General features: G+C 38.4%; 1 protein-coding gene across 2 annotated transcripts; it reads left to right on the forward strand.

The window, feature by feature from the left end:
* Positions 1-7,859: 7,859 nt before the first annotated feature.
* On the forward strand, positions 7,860-16,556 carry LOC149847874 (putative disease resistance protein At5g66900). 2 transcript variants are annotated; one of them, XM_090006122.1, is made up of 6 exons: positions 7,866-7,915; positions 12,359-12,391; positions 12,613-13,266; positions 13,888-14,297; positions 14,522-15,154; positions 15,237-16,556. In XM_090006122.1, the coding sequence occupies exons 1-5, from the start codon at positions 7,897-7,899 to the stop codon at positions 14,894-14,896; spliced, it is 1,491 nt and encodes a 496-aa protein (XP_089862248.1). In that variant the 5' UTR covers positions 7,866-7,896; the 3' UTR covers positions 14,897-15,154; positions 15,237-16,556. The 2 variants fall into 2 exon arrangements, with proteins under 2 accessions (XP_089862325.1, XP_089862248.1); XM_090006199.1 differs by lacking the exon at positions 12,359-12,391 and having other exon boundaries at positions 7,860-7,915.
* The last annotated feature ends 2,187 nt before the right edge of the window (positions 16,557-18,743 follow it).

The raw sequence follows: 18,743 nt of genomic DNA on the forward strand, positions 1-18,743 counted from the left end.
ATTGTTTCAAATAGAGACTCGAAGTTCACATCATGATTTTGGCAAAGTTTTCATGAAGCTATGGGGGCACAATTAAAAATGAGTACGACCTTTCACCCCCAGTCTGACGGGCAATCAGAACGAACCATTCAAACCCTGGAAGATATGCTACGGGCATGTACCTTAAAGTATAGTGACTCGTGAAACAATATTATACCTTTGATAGAATTTGCGTACAACAATAGCTTTCAAGCAAGTATAGGCATGACTCCATTTGAGACATTGGATGGTCGACGGTGTCGAACACCATTATGTTGAGACGGGGTTGAAGAAAGAAGATTGTTAGGGCCGGATTTGGTGCAACGGATGACAGACCAAGTGAGATTCATTCGAGATCGTCTTCTCACAGCGCAAAGTCGACATAAGCGTTATGCAGACCAAAGGCGTCATGAGTTAGAATTTGAGCAAGGCGACCATATATTTTTGAAGATATCTCTGTTTAAGGGAGTGATGTGTTTTGGTCGAAGAGGAAAGTTGAATCTCATATATATTGGACCCTTTGAGATACTCACGAGAATTAGTCAGATGGCATACCATTTAGCCTTACCTCCTTCCTTATCTCAAATCCACAACGTGTTTCACGTATCCATATTGCGGAAGTATGTGGTTGATCCTTCTCATATACTGGATTCTGTTGAGTCAGTACTGAAGATAAAAGATGACTTAAGCTTGAGTGAGAAGCCTATAGAGATCTTGGATTCGAAAGTTCAAAAACTAAGAAACAAATAATTATCTCTGGTATTGGTTAGATGGAGTCATCACAACAATAAGGAGGCTATATGGGAGCGTGAATCAGACATTTGTGAGCAATTCCCACATTTATTTCCAAGTAAGATTCAAGACGAATCTTCTTTTAAGGGGGATAGAATTGTAAACCCCCTCCGGCGAAGTCGTCGGAGGGGATAAACATTGAATTTTTTTTTAAGGAAACAACGGTTTCCCCAAAAGGGAAACTGCGTTCCAGAGGGGGTGAGGATAAACCTCACCTCCCAAAATCCATGAGGGTGAGGCTTATCCTCACCCTGCATGAGGGCTATTTATAGCTCTCACGCAGCCTCCCTCCACCGCATCTCAACGAGCGACAGAGGGAGAGACAGAGAGAGGGCAACAGAGAGTGTGAGAGAGAAGAGGCAGCTTACCGGCGACGATGGCGGCAACGGCAAGGTGAGCACCTCCTCCCCTTCTCCTTCTTCTTCTTTCCTTTTTCGGGGAGTGAGGGCCGACAACCATGGTTGCCGGCGATTTACAGAGGAAACAGAAAAAAAAATACAAAGGTTGAGAGATAGAGAGGAGGGGGTCGACCGATGTCGGTGGTCGACCCTTCCTTTCGGAGAGGACAGAGAGGGTCGGCTTCGGTGGCCGACCCCTCTCTATTTAAGAGGAAGGTGGAAGGGGCAATGCCTCTTTTCCCTCTTTCTGTTAGGGTTTTTATCGGGGGGACCGGGTCGGTCCGAGTTGTACCTAGACCGAGATGGACTGAGTTTGAAAAAAAATATATACATGTTGGTTGAATCGGTTCGGGTCGAATCGGGTTTAGCCGAACCGGTTCATATGGGTCAGTTCAGACCAGACCGGTTTGAACTGAATCGGTTCAGATCAAACCGATTTATGGAGAACCGGTTCAGACTGAATCGGGTCTAAGCCAAACCGATTTAGATGAACTCGAGTCATGCCAAACTAGTTCGATCTAACTGAATTTGGGTTCTCAGTTTGGATCCAATTTGATCTGGACCTGTTCTAGATCCGGACTGACTATTTTGGACTTGATTGGATAAGTCTTAGATCCATATCAGAACTGGGTCTAGATCAATCTGTCCTAGATCCAGTCAGACAGTTTTGGACCTAGTCAGAATATTCTAGATCCAGTCACACTGTTCTGGATCCAGATGAGAATAGATCTGAATCCAAGCAGACAAGGTTGGATCCAGATCAGAAATGGATTCGAATCAGATCATAAGATAGTCTCAAATTGTATCAAAATTTGAAATGACCATAATACCCTTTTGCGTACCTAAGACCCATTTTGGTAAAATAGACATAACTTTGCACTCCAAACTCAGAATTGAGTGAGGTTTGGTGCGTTGGACTCGTATTGAAAAGAGAAACTTACTTGCTTAGTAGTTTTGGTTAAATTAGTGATGCAAAAATTGAGGGTTCATGAGTCAATTCAGGAGGGGTATTTTCGTAGTTCTGTAGGTGGTTTTATGCATTAATGTCAGCATGGTTGTGTATTGTTCAGATCTTACTGTTACAGCAACCTGAAAACTCGATTGCGGTGAAAGCACATTGTTCACACTTGAGGTAAGAGATATTATAAGTTTGTCTCAATGACTTGGTAAATATATCTGTGCATTGTAAGTTTGTCTGAACAAGTTGACTTCTGATTGAACCGTTTTGAATTTTGTCTCTTATAACATGCCAGTCGATCTCCATGGAACACTAAATTTGCTGCCATATGCAATGTTGCCTGGTTGTCACAAAACATCAACATAGGCTGAGGATGTTTGATTCCTAAATCTGTCAATAAATATTTTAACCATGTTAATTCGCAACTTGCAAATGTCATCGATCTATACTCTGCTTCAGCTGACAATCTTGATATTATTGTCGACTTCTTTGTTTTTCAATATATTGGACTCTTTTCCAACATGGTATAATAACTTGAGGTAGATCTTCCAATTTCTGAACATGATGCCCAATATGAATCATAATAGACAGACAATTGAAGTTTGCTATCGGATGACAACAGTATGCCCTGACCTGGCGTGAATTTAAGATAACACAAGACCTTCTGTGTAGCCTCAAGATGTGGCCTCCTTGGTGTATGCATAAATTGGCTTAGAATATTGACACAATAGGCTATGTCAGGCCTTGTAATGGTGAGGTATATCAGTTGACCCACTAGTCTTCGATAATAAATTGGATCATTCAATGGCTCTCCTTCATCTGAATTAAGTTTTTTGTATTGTTTCATGGGAAAATCTGACGGCTTTACTCCCAAGTACTCGTGATCTCCAATGATGTCCAATGCGTATTTGTATTGTAATAAGAAAATGCCCTTATTGAATCTTGCGACTTTGATTCTCAAAAAATATTTGAGTACTCCTAGATCCTTGATGCGAAATGCATTATTTAGAAGTACTTTTAGTTGGTTGATTGTTGAAATATCATCTCTAACAATAATGATATCATCAACATATACGAGAACAAATATGCATTTATGCGTTGTGAAGCAAGAAAACAATGAATAATCCACCCTGGATTGAGTAAAATCAATCCTCTTAGGAAAATTTAAAAATTTTGCAAACCAATTTTGAGATGATTGTTTGAGTCCATAGCTGGATTTGTTGAGCCGACAAAGTCGTTGCTCCCTCTGTCGATGAAAACCGAGGAGTGTCATATAGATTTCTTTGTCAAGATCACCGTGTAGAAATGTATTGTTGACATCAAACTGATGAAGGTCCCAATGTTTAATGACGGCCACAGCCAAGATGCACTGAACAAAAGTTTAGCGATGGGAGCAAATGTCTCATGGTAGTCAAGGCCTTCAACCTGTGTATAATCTTTCACAACAAGATGTGCTTTGTAACACTCAACTGACCCATCAGATTTGGACTTCACTTTGTAGACTCATTTGCAATCGATTGGTCGTTTACCTGGTGGAAGGTGTGTAACTGTCCATGTATGGTTGTCTTCAAGTGTACGAATTTCGGTCGCCATGGCTTCCCGCCAATGAACACACCCTATGGCTTGGGCGAAGGTCTGGGGTTCAGGATTTTTGGTAAGAGCTACTAAGAAGGCACTATGCGATAGAGAAAAATTATCATAAGGTAATGGGAAAGCAGATATCTTATACCTTTCTAGTGAGTGCTCAGAGCATCTGATTGGGGCAAGAAAAATGCAACATAGCATTTATAATCCTGAAGATGAGCAGGTGGAGCTTTTGTCCTAGAGGAATGTCGAATAGGAATAGCGGATCCGGGGAGTGCCAAAAGAGGACTCGGAGTAGCAGAAGGGATAGGTGGTGATGGACTTGGACAATTTTGAGAAATCGATATATTCTTCTGAGGATCAATTATGTGGAGTGAATGGGAGACATCTGACAAAAAATTAGAAGAGATGGGTAAGACAATTTCGCTAGAGTTAGATGGCATACATGAAGCAGATTGGAAAGAAAAAACATGTTGATGAAAAACCACGTCTCTACTAGTGAAAATAACATGGGACTCAAGATCGAATGAACGATAAGCAACTTGGTCATATGGATATCCAAGGAAGACGCATTTTCTTACTCTATTATCAAATTTGTGGGAGTGATGAATATTGTGAGCATAGCAGAAGCATCCGAAAACTTTGAGGTGTTGGTAATTAGGACTTTTATGGAATAAAACGTCATGTGAAGTTTTCCCATTAAGAGTTGTGCTGAAAACACGATTTATGAGATATGTGGCAGTCATAATACATTTCCTCCAGAATTTTATACTGAGATTGGCTTGAAAGCGCAAAGCTCGAGCCATATTAAGGTCTCAGTGCTTGCATTCCACCACTTCATTTTGTTGAAGGATATATATACAATAGTGTTGATGAAGTATACCCTGATTTCGAAAGAGTGTCTGCATATCGGTTGAAAAAAAATCACTCCCATTATCATTTCTAACCTTTTGGATTTGAGTTTTAAATTGCGTTTTCATCATGAAAAAAAATCTTAGATAAGAAAAAATGTTTCAAATTTATAACGCATGAGGTATACCCAAGTAGAGCGAGAAAAATCATCTACGATGGTTAGAAAATAATGTACACCAGATAGGGATGGAGTTTGATATACGCCCCATAAATCAATATAGATGAGTTCAAGGTTGATGTTGAATTAATGGATCCGTTCGAAAAAGAAAGATGTGATTGTTTAGCTAAAAGACAAATTGAGCATATTCTATCAAAGTTGCAAGAATTCAATTTATTAGAATTAACAAGATATTGAAAACGGAAAGTTGAGATATGTTCAAGTCGATAATGCCAAAGATGAGCAAGACTGAAATTAGAAAGAGCGACTCCACTCTGGATTTCAATCATATAAAGTCTATTTTGCATTTTACCCACTTCAATCGTCTGCTTCAAGCGACGGTCCTGAAAAGTACAAGATTCATTAGTGAAAACGATATCACATTGTAAATCTTTGGTCAACTTACTAACAAATATCAAATTGTACTTAAAACTAGAAACACATAAGACATTAATGAGATATATATGTGGATTTATGTTTGAACTGCTAATGTGAGTGACTGGAGCAGATAGCCCCGTGGGTAATCCTATTGGTGGACAAATGATAGATTGTGGAGAATGTAGTAAATCTAGGCTAGAAACTATGTGGTCAGTATCCCTAAAGTCTATTATTCAACAGGAAGAAGAGGATAGAAAAGTTAGAGTTTTACCTGCGAGATTGGCTTGGAGTTCCGGTTTACCTTGTGACATGAGAGTTATGAGATGTTTAGATTGTTCAAGTGTGATCTGTGGTGGGGCAGCCTCCTCTCTTGACGTTGTCTAATTCACTCTTGCACTTGAATTTGGATAACCATGAAGTTGATAGCATTTAGCCTTGATGTGATTCAACTTATCGCAATAGTCACACTTGGGTCTTGAGCAATTTAGACGCAATCTTGGTTGAGAAACTCTTGAATTCACACTCTTATCGTCCTTATGCTCAATAGTGACAGCCAACATGTGGTGTTCATTTGATGACAGAGGAAGAACTCGCATCTTTCTTTGCCTCTTTTCCTTATTAATGAGAGCATATCATTTTGAGACATAAGACATATGTTCGATCAAAAGGATCCTGACTTCGGATAGAGCTATAACTATCATTGAGCTTCATCAAAAACTGCATAAGGCGGTCTCTTTGTTGCATGTCTTGGATTATTTTTATTGCTCCACAAGAGCAATTTGGGTATGAGACATATGAAGCTAACTCATCCCACGTTCCTTTAAGCTTTGTACAATAAACGACGATGGGTGAATGATGTTGTTTGTAATTAATTATATCAAATTGAATTTGATAAATGCATGGTGCATTTGATTGAGAGAATCATTCGTGAAGCTCATTCCAAACATCAAAGGCAGTGCCAGCATATATAACACTTTTAAGACATGTCCTTATGGATCGATTTCAAGATCCGTGAAAGAACCATATCATTGCATCTTTATCATCCCGCAAATAAGGTAGAGTGAATATCCGGTTTTGAAACCATTCCATCAATGATCCCTAACTTATTTTTAGCACTTAAGGTCATGTGTTTTCATGTAGAATATTTTTTTCTAGTTAAAACTTAGGATACCAACAACCTACTTAGGTTGTCAGAATGATGTAAAAAGTATAAGCTAACAATAGACTCCATAGACGAATCTCTTTCGATATTGAAGGATCTCGCGGTTTATGCTGGATGTACAAATATCAATTTAGAAGCCATGGGAAGTGCTTTGATACCATATTAAGATTAAAGTAATAAAGTTTGAAGAAAAAGTTTAGAAGAAAAGCCAACGCAGGCTGAAGAGAAGAAATGTTTCATTCAATTCAAATTACAGAAATAGAAGGATGACACATATTTGTTACGTTGTGGTTATCTTCACAAAATTGGATGGGATAACGATAAGGTTTATCGTTACCCAATACTTATCTCTATCTAAGTCACGATAGAGATAAGTGGTGACATGCTGGAATCTTATAACAGATTAGATTTGATCCATCATACAAATTCAAACTTTCATAAATGATATTTATGAATTAATTGTCAACATTGAAACAACCGATAAAGGATATTAAATAAACAAATCGTTGGACCATTAAGTTGAATCTAATCCAATGACTCAAATGGCGAAATAGATGTTCCATTAAAAGTTGGTTTGCATTATTCTTCTTTTTTTTTATATAAATTTCATGCAATTTCCAAGAGGCATGTATGACACGCATAAAAAGAGTCCACGGTGAAACTCATATGTAACTCCCTTCTCCAAGGAAGGATGTCCTCTCATGGAAGGATGTCCTCAGTTCAGTCGATTGAGTGGTCATATCATATACTTGATCACATGGAAGGATGTCCTCTCATCGCCCCCAAGGGATTTGGCAGAGTGCGGGACCTAGGCTGCTAGGCAGACGGTTTGGGTTTAAATCTCACGGGTGTCACACTCATGGGCAAGCCTTATTGTCCTTCGGCTTGATTTAATGGCCAAGGACGAAAAAAATAGGACCTTGAATACGTGTCTTTACAAACCACAAACAGTGGGTGTCAGGCGATTTCCCACGCAACATCATGTTGTTAGTTGGTCAAACTTCACCCTTCAGGGAAAGATACGACGTGTATATATATATATATATATATATATATATATATATATATATATATATATATATATATATATATATATATATAGATAGATAGAGAGAGACGAAAAGCAATCAAAGTTACTTAATGGCCAAGGACGAAAAAAATAGGACCTTGAATACGTGTCTTTACAAACCACAAACAGTGGGTGTCAGGCGATTTCCCACGCAACATCATGTTGTTAGTTGGTCAAACTTCACCCTTCAGGGAAAGATACGACGTATATATATATATATATATATATAGAGAGAGAGAGAGAGAGAGAGAGACGAAAAGCAATCAAAGTTACTTAATGGCCAAGGACGAAAAGCAATCAGGCGATTTCCCATGCAACATCTCGATCGCTGTGCAGGACTTCTTCAGAGGAAATTGCTAAACTCTTTCTCATCAGCGAGTATATATATATATGATTGCATTCCATTAGTTCATCTGCACTAAGGAGTTTTATGCTCGATTTCTTCTCTTGGTTCTGTCATCTGTGTAGATGCCTCACAAAAGAAAGGGTAAGTTCTGATACTGCTTTTTGGTTGTTGATAAGGGTCTTCGGATATATCATTGGCCTTCCTTTTGGTACCGCATGCCATTCTCTGCACTTTTGCTCGATCTTTGTTTTTTATGGTGGACCAACTTCAGCACTTGCTGGATTATGTGTTTGGATGCTTAAACTTGGATTTTAATATTGTTTTTCCTTTGTGGTCGTGTCATATATGAGATACCAAACTAAACCCCCGTTTGAATGTTTTTGTAAATAGCTTGGTACTTATATATGAGAGATGTCGCTGTAGTAATAGAAATCATGGTTGTAGGTTGTATCTTCTTCTCAATTAAACCTTATGGATGTAGTCAACCTAGTTTATTTGATAAGAATTGGATTTGGACATTGTGATCCAGGTTTTAAAAAATATACACATATGTTATACTAAATAATACTTATATATCATATTTATAGGGTCTGATTTGGCAGCTTTTTTAAGCAAGTTTTGATAAATATAAATACAAAGGGCCTCTTTTTTTTGTTTCTGCAAAAAACAAAAAACGACAAAGATGCACTTAATTTTCTTTGTACTGCAGCTTTCTTCAAATCTACCACCACCAACTCACCATCATCACCATTACAGCTACCACCATCATTACATGTTTCGTCACCACCAAGACTTTCTCACCATCATTACCACTTGTGTTCACCACTACCATCATCCCTCCTTTGTTTACCATCATCCCCACCACCACTGGCTACTCTTTCATCGTTATTTCCGGTCATTCACCATACAGACAATTCCAGAATCAACTGATCTCCTATAATTATGGGGTCATTTAGGGAGTATTCTTACAAAGGCATAGATCTTATCTTTTATAGAGCTGGCTGGGATCAGGGGCGGATCCAGGGGGGGCAGGAGGGGCTTGAGCCTCTCCTAAAGTTTTGAAAATAAATAAAAAAGAAAAAAAAAAGACAGTTTTTCCAACTTTTTGCCCCTCTTTAAGCAAAATTTTGAAAATTTTTGCCCTCCTTTAAGCTTTTGAAAAATTTCTGCCCCACTTTAAGCAAAATTTTGAAATTTTTTTATCCCCCTTTAAGCTTTTGAAATTATTTTGCCCCCCTTAAACAAAATCCTGGATCTGCCACTGGCTAGGATCTATCAGTTTGGCAAGAGGTCTAGATATTATCTCCTTGTATTTGGTGACTTTGGTGTCATTCTCTGTATTCGAATCTTCATCCTTGGATTGTAGATTAGATTTTGAGAACCTCATTCCTGACTCGTCTCGCTTACAATTAACATCCGCCTCAAATTCAATGGTCCAGGATGGGCCTCGAGTTTGGATCTTAGTCCGCAGAACTCGAAGGCCATGGTTTTGTCAAAATATCCACTACTTGATCTCAAGGAGACAAATGGCCAACAACCAATTGTTGCTTAGCAATCTGGTCCCGAACAAAGTGGACATCAATTTTTACATGTTTGTTATATATAGATATATAAACAGGACGATTACACTGGCATTGTCGCACCAAAGAATAGTTAGTGTCTCATGCATGATTCCTTGTTGGTGAAGAAGATATTGGACCCATATAAGCTTAGTTGCAGCATTAGCCATTGATCAATATTCAGCGTCAGAACTGGAGTGTGCCACTATATTATGATTTTTGGAGCTCCATGAAAGGATATTGGGACCAAAAAAAAGAACATAGCCATTTGTTGAATTGAGGTCATCGCATCCGAGCAAGCAAATAACGTAAAACTGTGGGAGGATTGTATGAGAAGCCCAAAATTTATAGGATAATTGACATTGCACAGGATTTGTTTTATGGCCTGTCAATGGTCAAAGGTAAGAGATTGCATAAATATTGACAGGTTTTGTTGAATGCATGACAATGTAAGATATTGTAGTGCACCCACTATGCTCAGAATATAGAGTGGGATCATGAAATTTCGATATAGATTTAGCTGAAAGAGTAACTAGCTTGATAAAGAGAGATTTTAACACGATTCGGTGAGCACCATCTACATCCATGATCTTCACACCCGAAATGATGATGTTTTCTATGTGTTCCACTATTTATAAACCACACCATTACAAGATTTTGAGAGATCACATGCATCTATAGTCAACTGATCCCTATAATATGAAATCATTTGTGGAGGATTTTTACAAACGGATTTAGTGTTATTCTCTGATCTTCAGCCTTGGATTTTGTAGGGATGCACAACAAGCTGAGCTAACTGGATCGGGCTTGACCAGTTTAAGCCCGGTTCAAACTCATTCCAAAAAATAAATGAGCTGAGTTTGAATAGGCAGTCCAGCTCGGATAAGCTCCGTAAGCTAGTTATATAAAAAATAGATTTTATATATGTATGTATTTTGTTCATAATGTACTCCAGCTCGGATAAGCTGATTTGGTGTCACAAATTAGATTTTGGAAACCTCATTCATGACCTGTCTTGTTTACCATTGGTGTCTTTTCAATATGCCCTGGATATTGAAGAGAAGTTGAATCAGGAAATGGGGAAGCAATTACACATCCCTAAAACTACCTAAATCCAAGTAGATAAGACCCAACCTAAATAAGTATCCAACAGAACCAGACCCAAAGCCTTTCCCAAAACCTAAAGTAAGATTTGGATCCAAAACCATGTGATGAATCCAAATCTATTTTGTTGGATTCTCCAAAACCCATTTTAGAATCCATAGACAAACCTAACTTTTATCTATAACCAAATCGTTTAGGTCCACTTCATAGTGAGCCTTCCCATATCCTACCCAATTTCTATTTTCGTACCTAAACCTAATTGGACCTAACCCATAACAATCCCTCTCAAGCCATACCTTGTATCCGAATCCAAAAGCCTCTTAAATCTACTTTATCCAACCCAAATCTCATCTGAGAACAACCCAGTGTAGCTTTGTTATTTCGGATCAAGCCTCTATTGAATCTATTTGATTTGTTTGATCCAGATCTTTATAAGGGCTTAAAAGAAGACTGGATGGCTTAGCACGAGCATTCTCAGGTTTCTTATGGTTCTCAAAGGAGGCTGTGTTCAACACCTTCGACCTAAGGAACATGGACATATTCACGTTGCATGTTGCAGACCCATAATTTGTAGAATGGAAAGAAATTGGAAGAAGCACAAGCGTATGTACCAGACTCGAGGGGGCGAGTCTTATCCAACCCAAAGACAATGATGCAAGAGTAAAGTAGGATAGATCCGGATCCACATAATTTAGATGGGTCTCATTTTCTATTTTTTATTTAGGTTTATTTATATTTGACTTTTGGATCATCATGTTAGATCCACATTATGATAGGATAAGATTTATCAAGATTAGGAAGCGCTTATCGAATTAAGAAGTTGCAATTTGTTAACGTTAGAAGCTCTCATCTATAAAAAGACAAAAGACCTAGGAGTTAGGAGATCATAGTTGAGCTTGAGATTATCATTTAATTTTCAGTTTTATTGAATTTCCATTTAATTTCTTATGTTGCACCCACAATGGCACCTACATCTGCAGCCGTACTTATGTGACATAGCCCATTCTTCAACAGTAACATCACTGCTCATTGTTCACCGTCACCACCACCACTACCCCTCCTTCGTTACCATTTCCACCAACACCACTTCTCCTTCTTCAACCTAGGACAACCATCATTACCACTTCTCCTTTCTTCAATACCAAGATCACATTTACCACCACCACTGTCACACAATCTTCTTCAACATGAAACCACCACCACCTTTCATTCTTCATCCCTATGCGCCCAATCTTCAATTTCCTTATGCCTTTTTTTTCATCCACTTTCTTTTGCATTATAGTTTGAATAGTTTGTGATCCAAACAATCACTAATAAATAAAGTCAAGATTCTTTTCAAAAAAATGTATTTTCATTTATGTTTGTAAACACTAAATAAAAACACATCCAAATAGAGCATTACATGTTAATTCTTGTTTTCTCTTATGGCTTCTTTAGCTCTAGAAAGCACAAATCTACTTTTACTTCATATATGAAAAGAAATAAATTAAGAAAGTTGCAATGCCTTTCTCAAGTAAGAAGAGAGCCATGAGGCTTAGAACTTTGATAGGAGAGAGAAAAAGAATAAGGACAAAGATAAATTAAGCCTTGAGAGTGGGCTGTTTCATTTGTTTTAGCTTTTTCAATACCGAAACTCCATATTTTCCTCCTTTTTCTGGTTTGTGATGTATGATTCCATTGGTTTTGGACGACAAGATGATTATGGTTCTAGCTCTATTAAATTGATATATATCTGTGGCTAAACTCCAACTTTAGTTGCACTCATCCTTTTTATCCATGTGTTTAGTTTGGCCGAAATACTTAGATAACTTGATGAGTCAAGAATTCAAGATGCAAATTAACAACACTCTTGTTACACTTATCAGCAGTTGTTTCTGTAAATTTGCTGGAGTGATTTTGTGTGTGTTTTGCCAAAATTCAGTCTTTTTCAATAAGAGGATCGGGAGATACACAGGTAAGAAGACAGAGGGCTTCATTGATTATTACAGTCGAAGGATCGAAGTTCTTCTTTTTGTCGAAATTTGGTGAAATAATAGTGAGAACGAAGGTGGGTGTGCCTGGACCAATTATTGGAGCTTAAAGACACGATTAGAGCATTTCATTCAGTCATTCTTACTCCATTTTGAAGTTACAGTTATTAATTGTTCTTATCTAACATCCATGCTGGAATGTCAGATTTAATTAGTGGAGCAGTAGTAGGTGCTGTGGTCGCAGAATTACTAAAAGCTATTTTGGAGGAGAAGAATATTGCTATGGACTTTAAAGTGTACTTTGATCGGGTACAAGAAACTCTGGAATCCTTAAGAGTAGAGGAGGTTAAACAGTTAGATGCGGAACTAAGAGATAGCAAACTGGAAGATGATTCAACACTTCAAAGACAAAAGGACATGGCTCAACTATTACATCTTTTGAATAAAGGCAAGAAGTTGATCTATAAGTGTTCCAAGCTGCCCATTTGGAAAATCTGGAAGAAGTACATATATGCCAAGAAATTAATGAAGTTAGATGAACAGTTGCTAAGATTTGCAAATATGAATATGCAAACTGAAATATTTGTAAATACCAAAAAGATTATGTTAGAAGCAAAGAATTTGTACAAAGAATTGAGTAGCTTGAGTATAGGTTCCAATGTTCATGGTGGAAGCATGGGTTGCTCTGGTTATGCAATGCCTGAAGTTCCAAGTAAAATCTTTGGCCTACATGCCCCCTTGGAAGAGTTAAAGATGGCCTTGTTCAGTACAGATGTGTCTGTGCTTGGAGTATGTGCTCCTGGAGGATGCGGGAAGACAACCTTAGTGGCAAAGCTCTGTCAAGATGAGGCAGTTCAAGGTACAATTTCCATTTCTTTCCTCTGTTTTCCACTTTTCTCACACATGCATCCAATTGAATGTCTTAGATATGAGTTATGTAGGTTTACTCTGATAGCTTTCACATATATGTACATCAGTACATGTGCATGTGTGTGTGCATGCATGCATGCACATATTAGTAATGTGTCACACCATTATGTTAGTCAATTATAAAAGAGTGGGAACATTGTGTGCTTCAGAAAAGATGTAAATGGCATTATGAAGAAATGGAGATATAAAAATGAAAATGAAAATGAAAATGAAAACCAAAATCATAAAAATTGGATATGGATCTAAGCTACCCCCACCCCTTTCCCCATCAATTGAATAAAATCTCAAAAAATTGAGCTTTTAGGTATTTATATAATGTTGAATTTGCTAATGCTTATAAAGAATCTTGATCCTAAGATTAGGTTGATATGAGAAGAAATTATTTGTTATACTCAAGAGTTAATTTTCTTCTTTCTTCGTGCCAGTGAAAGATGAATATAATAGTTTGCCTCTGCAATTTATTGATACTTGTTTTCCTTCAAATAAGGAAGCAAAAGTTGGACACTGAATGTCAGTGATGCTAATTGCTTTATTTGTTTTACATTTCCAGCCAAGTTTGCAGAGATTGTTTTTGTTACGGTATCAGACACTCCCAACTTGTTAGAGATCTATCAGAAACTATGGGCAAGGTTGGTCAATGCCAGTTATATCCCTTGTTTCCCAAATGAGGATGATGCAATTAATCAGCTGTCAGACAATCTAAACAAGAGAAAGCCAGAACCTGTCCTAGTGGTCCTAGATGATGTTTGGTCTGAAGCAGTACTCAAGAAACTTTTGTTCAGAAACATTGGCTTAAAAACGCTTGTCACATCTAGAATCAATTTCAAACTGATTGATTCTGTTTACCCTTTAAAAATGCTGGGACCAAAAGAAGCCATGGACCTATTCTGTCACTCAGCTTTTACCCCCGATCAAACCCTTGATAAACTGGACCCTGAGCTGGTGGAACAGTTGGAGCAGGTATGACTAGATAAAATATTTAGGTAGTTTCTATCTTTTTCTCTACATGCAATCATTTACATGTAATTCATAGACATTAATAACAGATCAGTATATAGTTATACACCTACATGTATACCCATAAAATCACAGTTTTATGAATTCAGGAACTTGAGACATTAATTTTATGTATTGTCCCTCGTGTTTTTCAAAAGAGATGATGTATACAATCTGTCACATTGCAGATAGTGAAATACTGCAAAGGTCTCCCATTGGCACTAAAAGTCATAGGAGGCTCACTGAGGCAGGAACCCACAAGGAAATGGCGTAAGACCGCACAGATGCTTCTGCAAGGAAGCCAAATCTTTGAGGAGCACAAAGATCTCCTGGATTGCTTAAGCACCAGCTTAATTCCCTTGAATAAGGTACTTAAAGAGTGTTTCATGGACCTGGGTTCCTTTCCTGAAGATGAAAAGATACATGCTGCCTCTATCATTGACATGTGGGTTGAAATCCATGGCCTAAGTGAAGATGATGCTTATGTCGCTTTGCTTGAACTCGCCAGCAGAAACCTTGTCATGCTTGTTGAACGAACACAGTATGTATCTAGCTTTATATAGGATCGAAATTTGAATTCTTCTCTACTAAGCGCGATTGTTATTTTCTCACCAGGAACGAGTCTGGAGATGGAGATGGAAGCTTTAGTGACCTCTTTGTTTTTCAACATGATCTGATGAGGGAATTGGCCATCTATACCAGCCAATCGAATGGTGGCCACGAACCGACAAGGCTTATCATGAGCCCAAGAGATTTTCCTAAAATTGGTCAGCAACCAAAAGGTCAAGCATCCCTAGCTCAGATTGTTTCTATACACAGTGGTAAGCATGAGTAACCTACACCTAATATTGTTGAGTTTTCAAATGCAAATAACAAATTATAATTCTCTTGATGTCTATTCAGGTGAAATGGGTCCCGGGAGCTGGCCTGATATGGTGCTCCCTCGTGCTGAAGTTTTGATCCTGAATTTCTCAGCAAAGTCATATTGCTTACCTCCATTTTTGGAGAAAATGGAAAATCTCAAGGTTTTGATTGTTGCAAATCACAGCTTGCATCGTGCAGAATTAAGTGAGCTCTCCACGTTAGGTTCTCTGAAGAATCTCCGAAGAATCAGGCTGGAGAGGATATCAGTCCCCAATATTTCTACGTTTTCAGAACCATTGCCAAGCCTACAGAAGCTTGTAATGGTGCTTTGTGAGGTCAGCCAAGATAGTGACTGGGATATCCTGAACATCTCTCCCATGTTGACAGAACTAGAAATAGACTACTGCAATGGTTTGGATACATTGCCTCCTGAAATATGCAACCTTACCAATCTGCAGAAACTGAGCGTGACAAACTGTCCTGATCTAATTGAGTTGCCTGATAGAATAGGTACGCTAAGCAGATTAGAGGTCCTAAGGTTACACTCATGTACGGGTTTGGAAGGCCTGCCAGATTCATTATGTAAACTTGGAAGCCTGAGATTTTTGGATCTGGCTCACTGTTCAAACATTGAGAGCTTCCCCGACGACATCGGGGAACTACAGCATTTGAAAAGAATTGATATGAGGTGGTGTTTAGGTGTGAGCGAACTACCTATATCAGTTATGCAAATGAAAGGTCTTAAAGCAGTTGTATGTGATGAGGATACTGCTAGTTTATGGAAGTCGTTTGAGCATGCTCTCAGCAAAGTAAAGCTGCATGTGCCCAAAGAAGAAGTGAGCTTGAAATTTCTTCTCTAGTAAGCTAGGTTGCCAAGTAAGTTTACTGATTTGTTTCTTGTGGCCAGTGGCGGAGCCAGGGGTGGACATGGGTGGGCAGTCGCCCACCCCAGAATTTGAAACCGAAAAAAAAAAATATTGTGCCTCCAGCGATATTTCGTAAAGAAGCAAAGAATCTGATTTCAACTCTTGTATGCTAATGCCTACCGCTATGTGTGTTTTAATTTGTCTGGTGTGTGACAAACAGAAATTAAGTGTATGTTTACTTTTAATCCAGCAATCTGTTCGAGGATCAATAACGCATGCTTGGAATTGAAAAATTGTTAGTGTTGGACTTGACCTGTTCTGGATATTATTGTCTGTGGTGTGTTGTCATTTAGATGCAGTTTGTTTTAGGTGGCGAGCACTCGCCCAGGACAGCGATCAGCAAGTGGTGCTGACACGTTTATGTCTTCCCGTGGCAGCGGTATCACATACACCCTAAGCTTCCACCTAATCTGGACCAGCGTCTGTCACTCCCCGAGTTCTAATCTGCATTCAACCGGGTTCTGGATTGTGCGTTTTAAGCTTTAGAAACTGCTTTTGGAAAGCAGTTCCTTGTTGTTTATTTGAGCTGAATGTATGCAAGACAGATCTCAAATGATTTGAGTATATTGTGATAAATATTGCTGGGTTTTTTTTTACATTGATAACCAATCGATTTCAATATAATTCAAAGGCTTATTTAAGTTTTATCTCTTCACGAACGGTAACGAAATTTTTTTGGCTCCGCCATTGATCCGAATAAATGGATTGTCCTTCAAGACCATAGCATTGTCCCCGAGACCCGAAGTCTGCCCACCCAACGAAAAACTCCTGGCTCCGCCACTGCTTGTGGCTGTAAGTGACATCCCCCCTGTTATGTGTTGATGCTTGAATGGTGTTACATGTTAGGAAATGATTTCAACTGAATAATAGCCTTTTGAGGTGTTGATCAGAAGAAATTTTGATCGATATATGTTACTGTTAGAAATAGAGGTGATGAGCAATATTTCCCCTTTTACTATGCACAAGTTATGTTTGTTATATATTCATCGTAATGGGGTATTCCCATCCTTCTGGGGAAAGTATAGGTTTGACTGTGTTGAGGATTGTAGTTGTCCTTTTTCTGTTTTTGTACAAGTGCCTAGTAACTATGTGCTTGATAGACCAACGTCCGCTTGTCTGGTAAGTAGCTAGTGCATATGTCACCTTGTGTTGGGACTTTGCTGGTTCAAAACCCAGTGAGTTCCGTAGTGGCAAAGGCCATAGACCAGTATTCTGCCTCAATACTGGACCTGACAATGGTCTTCTGTTTTTTGGCGCTCCAAGAAACACAATTGCTTCGGACGAAAGTATAAAAACCGCATGTGGATCGTCGGGCAGCATCTAAAAAACCATAGAGATCCAAAGTACTTTGGGCTAGGAACCTCAAACCAAAGTCTAGCGTGCCTTTGACATATATGATAATGCACTTTACCACCCGATAATGAGAAATGGTTGGTGCATGCATAAACTGATTGACATTGAAAGAAAGCCGTGATATTGTCAAGTATTGAAGAGCACCAACAAGGCTTCGATAGAGTTTTGAGTCTTTAAAGGCTGCATTATTTTCATTTGAAATTTTGGATGCCATGAGAGTGGACAAGTGTTTGCAATCTTGCATATTGGCACATTCCAAAAGATCCCGAGCGTATTGCATTTGGCACAGGAAAAGACCTTTGGTGTGTGAGACTTCAATACCCAAAAAATAGTGAAGTTGACCAAGGTCTTTCATAGCAAATTTTTTTCTAAGTTTTAAAATGAAACATTGCAAAAGTCATAAATCAACAAAATGATGGTCTCCCCATTTTGACGTTGAACAAACCTTGACAGATCGGCAACACTAAAAAAAAAAACTATGTTAAACCAGGCTCGCGAAGCTTGTTTTAGGCGGTGCAAACCCTTCTTTAAATTGCTAACATGAAAGAAGTATCCTCAAAACCACGGGGTTGATTCATGAAAGCAGTTTCATTTATATTCCTATGAAGAAAAGCATTTCTTACATCAAGTTGTCTTAGCTCCCATCCTTTTACCGTAACCATTCTTATGAATGCTTCTAGGTCATACAACAAGAGAGAATGTTTCATAAAAGTTTATCTCTTCAGCTTGGGTAAAACCCTTAGCAACTAGTCTCACTTTTAGACGATCTAAAGTTCTATCTGATTTTAGTTTGGTTTTATAAACCCAACAAGAACCAACTATGTTCATGCTTGACACTTGTCGGACCAGATCCCAAGTCTTGTTAATAGTAAGAGCTTCAAGCACTTCTTGCATAGCAGCGTGCCATCTAGGATAATCTAAAGCTGCTCAAATATTTTTTGGTTCTTTTGGAACCTTAGTCTCAACTTCATGGATCAAAGCTTACCTTGGATTAGGTTTGAAAACTCTAGACATACTTTTGGTAACTATGGAGTAATTTAAGGGAGTTGGGTTTTCATTAAGAGTAGCATTCATATCAGGAGGAACATTGCCTGAGGCGCTTTCCTCATCTGTAATCAACTGGTGCTCAGCGGATTGTTGATGATCATCAGGTGAGCCGTTCTGGTGTGACTCATTGGTGTCAATGTTTTGTTGCCTAGCATCATGAGTAATATGAGACCCATTTATGACGTCAAGTTCTACACTTTCATTTTCAAAACTGGATCGG

This window comes from Nuphar pumila, chromosome 1, assembly GCF_984573655.1.
Source record: "Nuphar pumila chromosome 1, dmNupPumi1.hap1.1, whole genome shotgun sequence".
In the NCBI taxonomy this organism is placed as follows: domain Eukaryota; kingdom Viridiplantae; phylum Streptophyta; class Magnoliopsida; order Nymphaeales; family Nymphaeaceae; genus Nuphar; species Nuphar pumila.